Source organism: Pieris napi, chromosome 5, assembly GCF_905475465.1.
Source record: "Pieris napi chromosome 5, ilPieNapi1.2, whole genome shotgun sequence".
In the NCBI taxonomy this organism is placed as follows: domain Eukaryota; kingdom Metazoa; phylum Arthropoda; class Insecta; order Lepidoptera; family Pieridae; genus Pieris; species Pieris napi.
This window is the reverse complement of record NC_062238.1, coordinates 9,425,482-9,435,928: the sequence shown is the minus strand read 5'-3', so window position 1 is coordinate 9,435,928 and position 10,447 is coordinate 9,425,482. Positions and strand designations below refer to the sequence as shown.

General features: G+C 33.5%; 1 protein-coding gene across 4 annotated transcripts in view; it reads right to left on the bottom strand.

The window, feature by feature from the left end:
• Positions 1–4,092: 4,092 nt before the first annotated feature.
• The window catches only part of LOC125049997 (brain-specific angiogenesis inhibitor 1-associated protein 2), a 189,838-nt gene continuing 183,483 nt past the window's right edge, over positions 4,093–10,447 (bottom strand). For 2 of the 4 annotated variants that reach the window (XM_047649581.1, XM_047649582.1), the window contains 6 exons: positions 9,530–9,743; positions 8,619–8,874; positions 7,704–7,857; positions 6,801–7,016; positions 6,488–6,654; positions 4,093–6,376 (listed from right to left, as the gene is read on the bottom strand). In XM_047649581.1, the coding sequence (XP_047505537.1) occupies positions 4,582–6,376; positions 6,488–6,654; positions 6,801–7,016; positions 7,704–7,857; positions 8,619–8,874; positions 9,530–9,743 (2,802 nt within the window). In that variant the 3' untranslated portion in view covers positions 4,093–4,581. The remainder of the gene's footprint in view (positions 6,377–6,487; positions 6,655–6,800; positions 7,017–7,703; positions 7,858–8,618; positions 8,875–9,529; positions 9,744–10,447) is intronic. The other 2 variants (XM_047649585.1, XM_047649583.1) reach the window with 2 other exon arrangements.

Sequence of the window (10,447 nt, the reverse complement as noted above, 5' to 3'; positions counted from 1 at the left end):
CAACTAATCTCAACTAATTCAATATAAAATGTATTTATTACATGTAATTGATTAATTCTGTCTCTTTTATAGTTCAGTAATAGATAGTTTCAAATTTTTTATCATAATGTTCATGAGAGAGAGATTGAGAGAGAGATTACTTGTTAGGAATTAGGCCGCTGCTTATCCGCATAGGGCAACACATTTTATCACACACACACTAATTGTCTTGTTTATTTGTAGTAAATAATTACAAAATACATATCCATAATATAGAAACTACATCTTTAACGTGGAAACTACAATTGCTCCTCGTTCTTTTTATTTTCAAATCTAATAACATATTCTCATACAACATATTCTTAATAGTATAATTTTAAAATCAAATCAGACACCTCATTCAAATCAAAACTTTAATCTCAATTTCCAATTCAATTTCAATTTCAAAGCCTTTATTTCAACTAATACAAGAGAAAGTTTACAAAAAATGAATACAGAAAAGTTCTTTAAGAAGGTTTTATTGCACAGCTGTCAATTGCCAATTAATCATTATTAATAGTGGACCATAATAATACTTACTTTCAACCTCATTAATCAACCAAACCGCAGTTAATAGGTATTAAACAAATACATGAGGCGGAGAGCGCAGAATCCCCTAATTTAAGGCAAAACACGCCACCACTTGTCTCAATGACTTTTATTTAGATTCAGAGTTTTGGAGCAAACATTACAGTCTACGGACTTTTGTTTCCCCGCCGTTAAAAGCGTCCAGTTGCAACCGCAGACCAACAGAGTTTTGTTCGTGTGTATAAGAGTTGCAATTTTTGCACTAATACCCTGAAACACGTCGTTCCAAGCTTTTATTTAAGCTCCTCTGGAGCTCTGTGGCAAATTCTTTCATTAAAATACGCGAATATATTTTTCACATTTGCATCACATGTTTAATTGTAGTCTTTCCAGGTCGCCGGGTTTAAGAAATGCGATGACTCGGAAAATATTGGCTCCCGCATGATTTGCAGTGAAGTTGATTTTTATGTCGATCCCAGCAATTCTTTACCTCCCCGTTAGTTTCGTCCCATTGGCTTATCGAATAATAAAACATTCATGTTTCCAAATAAAAAACTTGTACAAGCTTTTACGACCTATTTGTAAGGAATTGGATGGATGTATTAACTTTAATATATAAAAAATCACATTTATATTTTCACAATTGCCCACCTAAAATTATGTTAATATATATTTATTTATTTATTTTAGTTATTAAGCTTACGACATCACTCACAGTACTTAATCTACTAATTATTTTACAAAATCTTACATCTAAAATGTGTGACAATTAACGTAAACATTTTCAGTTTCACAAACAAAAATAGAAATTTAAAATTAAAAAAATACAATTAAACCATATACAAGATAATACAAGCACACAACAAAATAGAATAAAATTATAGAAATTTGTTGCCACTTAAATCAGAAAAAAAAAGAAAAATCATCAGCAAAACAGCGAATTAGGTTCGAGAAAGGCACACCCCACAATGCTTTCTCTAAAACTATCGAACTATAGTATCTATAGTTTCTAGAATTAAGTAACCGCATATAAGAAGAGTTAACTGGAAGGTAGATATTTAAATGTATATTCAATGTGTAGCTCTAACGACGCGTGCCTTTCTTTGACGAGTGAAAAACGTAGTCGACTTCCTGTGCTTCGGTCCTTGCTTTGCTCGGCGCGATGAGTGGAGCATTATATAGACGGTTTGCACGCTATACTAATATAGAACCTTATTTCTCAAATCGTTGCTTAGATGCACGTGTACCTACAACAGGATATATTAAATAGCATTTGAATTTCCAAAAAGCAAGTTTTTAAGTAGTGTTTTTTTATGTACTTTATGATGCTAAGACAGTTTGGGTAAATATTTTTGTTTGAAAGGGACGATCGCATGAAGAAAACAAAAGAACCTTTAAATTTTTATAGGCATAGTTGAAGCGATTTGGTTATATTTTTATAGTTATCCAAACTTTTGAAAAGCACGCGCAGAAGTTGAACTTGTTATGAAGTACGGTTGTAATACGTCCATTTTGATAAGGCTGGTTGTATTCGTGTCTTAGCATGAACGCCCACTATGTTAGGTTATGTATAGCAAAATATAAAGCGTATACTTACTTCTCTATAGTTCTTAGTTCTGTTTCAAAGAACGGTGGTATCGTCAGGACTTATTCAGTTCAGGATAGTTATTATATGTAACGTACAAGGGTTTATTAGCGATGGCTTGAATTTAAAAAGTTATTAGTGATAGCACAAAGAGAATTGCTGAAAAGTGAGGTACTAATACTATTAAAGTTCTGAAATTCATTATTAATTTAGAGTACCTTAGTAAGATCTGTGTTCTTGTTTGACGATAATGACATGATTGTAAAATATTTATTGATATTTGCATACCAACGATAGCGTTGTTAGCTTCGCCTAGAATACAAAGGTTTAGCATTTCGCTGACAAAATCTTCCTAAGTATAGTGTTGGTTTCGTTTTGTTCCAAATTCGATGTGTTCTGCTTGCTTTGTGGAACTTTTACATAAATGCATGAATGTACATTTACATGAACGAATTGCATGAGCTAGATTTTTGTTTTGTTACTGAGATTGATAAATCTTCTAGCTACCCTGGTTTTGTGCAAGTAGTGGAACAATTACCTTCCGGTTTGATTTTTCCGATATTTCCAATAGTTTGAAGCTATTCTAAAAGTGAATCAATATAGGAATTGGTACGGTTTGTATTATCAGTTAGTCTGTATAAAAAACAAAGGTTATTTCTTCAAAAAAATTGTCTTTATATCTGTGTTATTATACTCTTTGGATTGCCATATTTTAGGAAATCCACTATAAATCTATACCATATATTAGCAACATTCTTATTGCATTGTTTTTGGTTCGACTGTATCATTGTTAATTGTACAATATTATGCGTATAATGCGCGATGTATTGTATTTTATACTACACAAGAAAATAAATAGTAATGTTATATAACTCTTGATTTGTGGTTATCGTAGCTCCCAGATTAGACTCTTTCCCATGACTAGCTGTGTTAATTAAGTCTAATTATAATACCTACTTAGATGCGTAACTGGAACACAGTGTGTATCTAATTTATCTTTGATAGTATTACTTCCAAAAGATTTACGTTAAAAGAAAAAGTTTTGTGTAATTTTTAGACATCTTTGGCAAAATAAATGTTTACTTGAAACATCTTGGCGTGAGAGCCATAAGGAAACCCCATAAGCCCGGAAAATGTGATAAATCATCAGCCATTGTCCCGCGGGACCAATTTGACATTGATTTTTCTTTCATTCTTGAGTCAGTTTTCGTAAACTATTTTATCAACGTTTTCGCTTTTTCGATATCACACAAATTCGTGTTTTTAATTTTAGTAATAATTTAAATGTTTTCTCTACCTATTATTTTGCTTGCCTCCGTAGCTTTAACATAAAGTTAACGCATATATCAATATTAAAAAATAGCTCGGGCGTCTTACTTGCGATTCCCAGCTTGAAAAATCAAATCAAATCAAATTACTTCGATAATTGATCCCTGAAGCTTAAGTACGACGTGATAAATTGTATCTTTAGTATATAAGTTCTCATGTAAGTGACTGTTGTCTGTAATGAGAATAAATAAATGTCTTTAAACCTAAAATCACAAAATATTAATAATTATTATTGATAAATCTTCTGGCTACCCTGTTTTGTACAAGTATTGGAACAATTGGCTTTCGGTTTGGTTTTTCCGATATTTCCAACTGTTTGAAGCTATTCTAAAAGGTAATCAATATAGGAATTGCTACGGTTTGTAAGAAACATCAGTTATACCTTAACTTTACAAAAAAGTAAGACTATTTCTTAAATATATTTATCTTTTAAATTTTGTTTAAATACTCTTTTGATTGCCATGTTTTAGGAAATCCACACTAAACCTACACCACATATTAGCAACATTGTGTCAAATTTATTGAATTGCTTTTGGTTCAACTGTATCAAAGTTAATTGTAAAACATTTTGTTAACAGGGATTTACGGGAATTCAAGCAACTAAAGAATAGATTTAAAATAAAACTCAATACTATTGTAAAAAAATGTGATATATTCTTTCTTAAACTATGAATAACTGTACAAAATACGTGTGATTCTAATTTACATATAGAATATTTATAACAAAATAATAATAAAATATATAAAACATTAATCAATGGCAGGCGACGATCGGTCGTTTGTTAATGTTTTTCTTAGTTTAACCGTTGCAAATTGTTGCGGCCTGTGTACAAATAAATCAGATTATATTTATATAATTAAAATTCGGAATGACTATACTCACTTTAACATATTAAAAATATATAAATGTATTAATTCTTATTCACTAACATAATAATTGTTAATCTTATATGTAATTGTAAAACTTATCAATTAACAATAACAACAAAAATATACAAACTGGTAAGAGAATTACAACGATTAAAAAATATAAAGTGCAAAACTAAATGAGTAAACTACTCGTGCAATGTGAAATGTTTGACAATGGTTAAAGGGTATCCTTAGATTAAATAGGCCTATAATTACTTGTACATGGCAGTTTCCCGACCCCATAAATCGTACCACGGTCCAAAGGTGTGACCTTCTTCAGGTAATTCAGGCCCCTCGGTTGAGCGTTTAAGTAACTTTGTTCTGGGTAATAACTGCGGTCTTTGTTGTTTTAAAGCTTCATTAAATTTTTGATCATCTGACTCGCTGTATTGACTCTCGTTTCTTTGGTCGACGAACCTTCTGCCCTCCAGTCTCGCTTCCTCTTGGCGTATTTTTGATTTTTCTGCTTTTTTGGAATCCGTCTCGTAATCATATCTCGAACCACGACGTTCTTGATCGCTGAAGTAGGATATGTTCGTATCATAATATCGCTCCTCCTTTCTTCCGTTGTATTGCAACGAGCTGTCATCGTAACTTCGGATTATTCGGCTTCGTGATCTAACTTCGCGGTTTTTGTCAGGAGCTTCTTTTTTACTTTGACGTCTGTCCAAGGAATAGTCAATTCTTGGTTCTCGGGTTTCAAACTGTCTTGATTCTTTCTTTTGATTTCTCGCTTCTGCTTTCGGATAATCCTTTTTATTCTTCATGTTATCGAAATTATTTGGTTGACGATTTTTATCTTCATTTGAATGCTTTTTGTATTTTAGAGTTCCATCATCGTGTCCATTATAAGATTCGTCTTGTCGAATATCATTGTTATTTCTTTCTATAGGTATACCGTATCGGTCAGTTAGATGGTCACTATCCTTATACTTTAGCGTTTCAGATGAAGCTGAAAATGATTCAATTTCTTTTGAATTATCTTTGAAGGTTTTGAATTCCATAGTTTTTGGTGACGATCTGTCATGAGACGGTTTTTTATTTTTCTCTGACGTCAAATTTGCTCTCACGTGGGGTTTTACAGGAGTAATTTCAATTTCATCGAACTCAGGCATATACGCGTTCTCTTTATTGGCTTTAATTTCCTTTTCCATAAGTTGAGCTTGTCTGCGGCGATCTAATTCTTGCTGCTTCTTTGATGTCATATGGTCATCTACGATGATGCAATCATATGGATCAGTACTAGAAGCAACAGAATTAACCTCAGAGCTGCTATCATTATCATACTTCTGTAGTATTTCGCGTCGCTTAACAGTTTTCATAACGTAGCCGTCACCGTTTTCATCGTTATAGAAGCTGTTCTCAAAATTAGTTTTTATCGTACTTGTGTTAGTGAAATCTGAATGTCTAGATTCGTTTCTTTGTACAAATTCTTCAGGTTTCTCCTCCACAATGGATTTTTCTGACATGCTCTTTTTGTTCATTTGAGGTTGTTGATAGCTGTCGTTGTTTCGTTTATGTTTTTCGACTCGTTCTTCTTGTGCTTGGATAGACCCCAAGCTTCGTGCCTGCCTCATGCCATTAACTTTAACGTCTTTTCTATCGATTGTCTCCTGGGATCTTTGTACGTTTTCTGTAGGGACAGGTTTCTCTGGACTTGTTTGTTTTCGTACTTCTGGTATATTTGGAGCTGGCCGAAGTTCTTTCTTCAACTTAACAAACAGCTTCTTTTTATACTCTGGTACCGTATCAACGATATCTCGATGCTGCCACAACGACATCCCTTCCATTATTTCTTCAGCGGTGGTACGTCCAAACTTCCAAAACGACTTTGTTCTCTTTATTTTCTGAGAATTATTGTCCATGTCTAACATGTTGCGGAGAAGCAGTTGCTGATCATCTGTTAAGTAGCCGTTGTTTGTGTTGTTTAGTTTAGGTCCGCGCTTCAAGCTTTGTGTTTTTAACAAATAGGCTCTATTATTATCGTTGTTTGGATGAGCAGACTTACTACAAAATAAAAAAAAACAAAGGTAAAAAACTAGCAAAAAAATAAATAAAATCAAATAGCGAGTGTGTGGGAAAAAGCATCTACTATATTTTAAGGGAAATCGTAAATACCTGATTGGAACCCGAAGTCGCTGAGCTTCTTCATCACTGTAGTCGATATCAGGCTGCGGAGGAGGTTCATTTGAGAAACCAGAGTCGTTAGAGCTATGCAACGACACATTACCGACAGCCCCAACTGCCGACACCACAGTTTTTGCCGGTGCCTTATTTTGAGTCATCTAAACATTGAAATAAAAATTAATATAGACCAAATTTGACCTTACATATAAAAGTCCACTACTCATAGAACGTACGAGTACGTATATAAGTATGTTTCTTGAATGTGATGCTCTTTTTTTTTTCTTGAAAAATTAAGTTTATTTACCTGCGATCGCAATGGTAGAGTCTGTGGTCCAAAACTTCTCGCCTCTATGACAGCATGTGTAGTGAAATTAGCGGCGGATGTGGAATTCTTGATTGCACTGCTAGCTCCAGATGGTGTGGAATGAAATGTGGCACTAGCTGATGTAGTGAGAGCATTCGGAGACGGTGCGGGCAATGTAGGGGGCAGGCCTGGTGATGTTTGAGCAAGGCGACCCTGCTAAAGGAAAGGGATTTTGTTGTATTAGATGGAATACCTAATTATATTTTTGAACTGATGATATATGAATGACATTGAATCTAATTATGACAAGGACAGAGTGAAATTGGTTCCAGCAAATATTAGTTATTTTATCTAACAAGATTAGTGTATGTTTCATGCTCCGGTAACTTGGTTATTTTAGAACAGCGTACAGCTAATTAAAATTCAAGATTTTTTCGGGTCACCAATAATGCGTGTTGTTCTCACGAGAATGTAAGTGCGTGCTCCTATTTCAGCATACCTACTGCTGATAGAGGACAAACATTGTTTTTTTTTATTATTTTTATAGTTAAACACTTAAAGATGTCATGTGGAACATGGTATAATGGTTGCAGCTCCTTGCAAACATTTTGTAAAACAGAAAACATGGCGATTGAAAAGAATGGCGGAGAGTTTATTGCTAGTTCTTCTCGTCCGTTCTACGCCTTTGATTTGAGAACTGGCAGTAAATGTAAAATTAGAAGCATTTAATATGTATTTCTTTATTGACGTTCATAAGTGTACATTGTGTTACCTACATGAATAAAATAAATGATTTTGAATTGAATTGAATGGAATACGAACTAAAACTAATGATTTTACTTCTGAAATATCTTCAGTATGTTTTAGATTAGTTTGAAGAACATGTATTTATCCGAGGGATACCTTAGCGACGTGATGCGCAGTGACAGTATCCCCAAACATGCGAGTGGGTGGATGCGAATGTCCAGAAGGTGTGGTCATCTGGGTGTGAGTGAGAGGCGCAGGCGGCGGAGTCTCACTCGGCGTCTGCGCACTGCTCCATCGGGCTGGAGAGTTACTGAAATCATTGTGAATATATGAGATTTGATAGCCGGTATGTAATTATATTATTTTGACAAACATAATTACTATTTTCTTATTTTTTTATCTACTGCGTAAAATTATGGTAAATGATTTCTATCACAGTATTTACGTTGCGTTACACGGCTTTGGAGTTTTTGCGTTGCGAATTTTTAATTATACGTTAGTAGGTGACTATTCTTCTGTGCTTGATACAAGTAAACTTTTGATCTATGATATGCTGATTTCTACATTGTCTTTTCAGTCACCACAAATTAGTTGAGCTTTTAGAAAGAAAAATCCGCTAGGGTTGGGGACCCTATCTAATAATCGAGAATAGCACTACCCTTTACTAAACGTTTATTGTTTATTGTTTATTGTATCCTTCATCTCCCTTATCTCATACTCTCCCAAACCGTTCCCATACTCCTCCGAAACGGCTCGACCGATTCTTATGATTTTTTTATGCATATTCAGTAAGTCTGAAAATCTGCTATCTATCTTTGTATCCTAAATTATGTTTAAGATTTTTTTTTGTTTTTATTTTTTATAATACAGCCTACCAACAACCCCTAATTATCTCCCCTCTACGATCAATCCCTATTTTTTATTATTGTAGATAGCTATTTTAATTGAACTAAAAAATGTTTCCTAGAAATAATATACTTGGTAAAACAAACGTTTGCTGGTTCAGCTAGTTTGAATATAAAAAATCGAGAAATTTTCCTTGATGAAATAGTTTTAACATCCAATACTCACATAATTTCTTCACTTATGATCGGTTCGGTGTAAGCCAGCGGGAACCAGCCAGCGCTGTGTGTTCTCAAATTTTCTCCATACTGCCAGCCCTTAGTACGATCTCCTAGCAGGGCTAATATATCTCCCTGCTGGAAACTGAGCTGGTTGTCCCCTGCAGCTGCGTAGGCGTACAAGGCCCTTGCCAGTGGCGGGTCCCGAGAAGTGCAAGTTGGTGGAGCGAGCGACGTCGGCCTAGTGCTCGTACGCATATCAGAATCTAAATTGTGAGTTGTATTGTAAAAATAATACTTTAAAAAAACTAAAAAACACGCTTTTCAAGCACATCAAACAAAAAGTGAAAAATAATTCCTTTGTAATTCCGTTGCTCTATAGAAGAAAAATATGGCACAGAGCGCCCCACGCTTTTTCACAATAATACCAGTATTTTTTGTTCATTACCATTTTCAGCCTAAATTAAGAATTATTTTTCACTTTTTCTTTTACTTTTTTTTAGTTTTTCTTAGTTTTTTTAAACTATTGTTTATTTTTTAGTTAAATTTTTTTTATTTATTTTTTCGGATTATTGCATTGTCATCGATCTTTGACAGGTGCGCAAAATTTGAATAAAATCTGTCCGTTTAAAGTGGGTCAAAATCGAGTCCGAAGGAGTCGGTTACATACATACATACATACAGGTGAAGCTAATATAAAGCGTGTAAAAATATGTTTAGAACACAGAATTGGAGAGACTTTAGAACCGTTAAAATTAAAGCACTTTGTAAAATTTATTTTTATATACTTTTACAAATAAATTTTATAACACAATTACAACTAATTAGAAAACTATTACAAAAATTACCAAAATCCGTGACCGTGACGTGATTTTAACTTTCCATACTAATTTTAACTAAAACAAAAGAGAATCAATTTACCGTGCTCATGTAAGCTGGCTTGCAAATTTAAATCCGACTTTGCCCTGGAGATGCCCTGGCTGGGTGATCCCAGATCGGCGATGGAGCGTACATCGAGACATGAGGCGTCCACAGATCGCGTCTTGCGCAAAGCCGAACCGACTGATGCGCGATCGTCGTCATCTCCGTTACGAGGACTTGCGTATATGTCTTCGTCAGCCCAGAATGACACTTGCTACAAGGATATTATGTTAATTAGAATATGTTTATAAACGTCTAGCATTGCCTAGATGAGATAGTGATAAGGATATTGCATAATTACTTAAATTTCATTATGTTGTATGGTCAATGAAGAGTAAAATATGGCAGTAGAGTAATATCTCGTTCGTATATATTAAGTTTCTCATGTAAATAAAAAGACTTTTTTGTAATGAGAAATAAAGTTCTTTAAACATCAAAATAAACGAAACTTTGGTAGATATTTTTAAATTTGATTTATTATAATATCTCAAGTTTTAAGTTATAAAAAATTGTTAAGGAACTTAAAAGCTTAAAAATCAACATTTTTTAATAGAAAAAAATTACTGTGTATTACGATACGTATTATTATTTTGATAGCGAATGTCCCGAGCGATACATAAGAGTATAGTTTTTAGTTTGGGTCAAATATTGTTTTTAAGATTTAAAAAGTAGTGGTGACATTTATTGATATTAAAAGTTTATGTTTAAGCCCGCGATCAACTTACTTGTTGCGAAATATAAAGCTCAAACACCCATACAATAACCAATAAAGTAATTTTATACTCGTACCCGAAAACTTTTACGACAAACACGAATGTAAGGTTGGTCAATATTTTGTAAAGATTTATTCAATAAACTTGATTATATTCGCATAAAATGGTTCGATGAATATTTGATTTTATAGATAATTTTAGTATT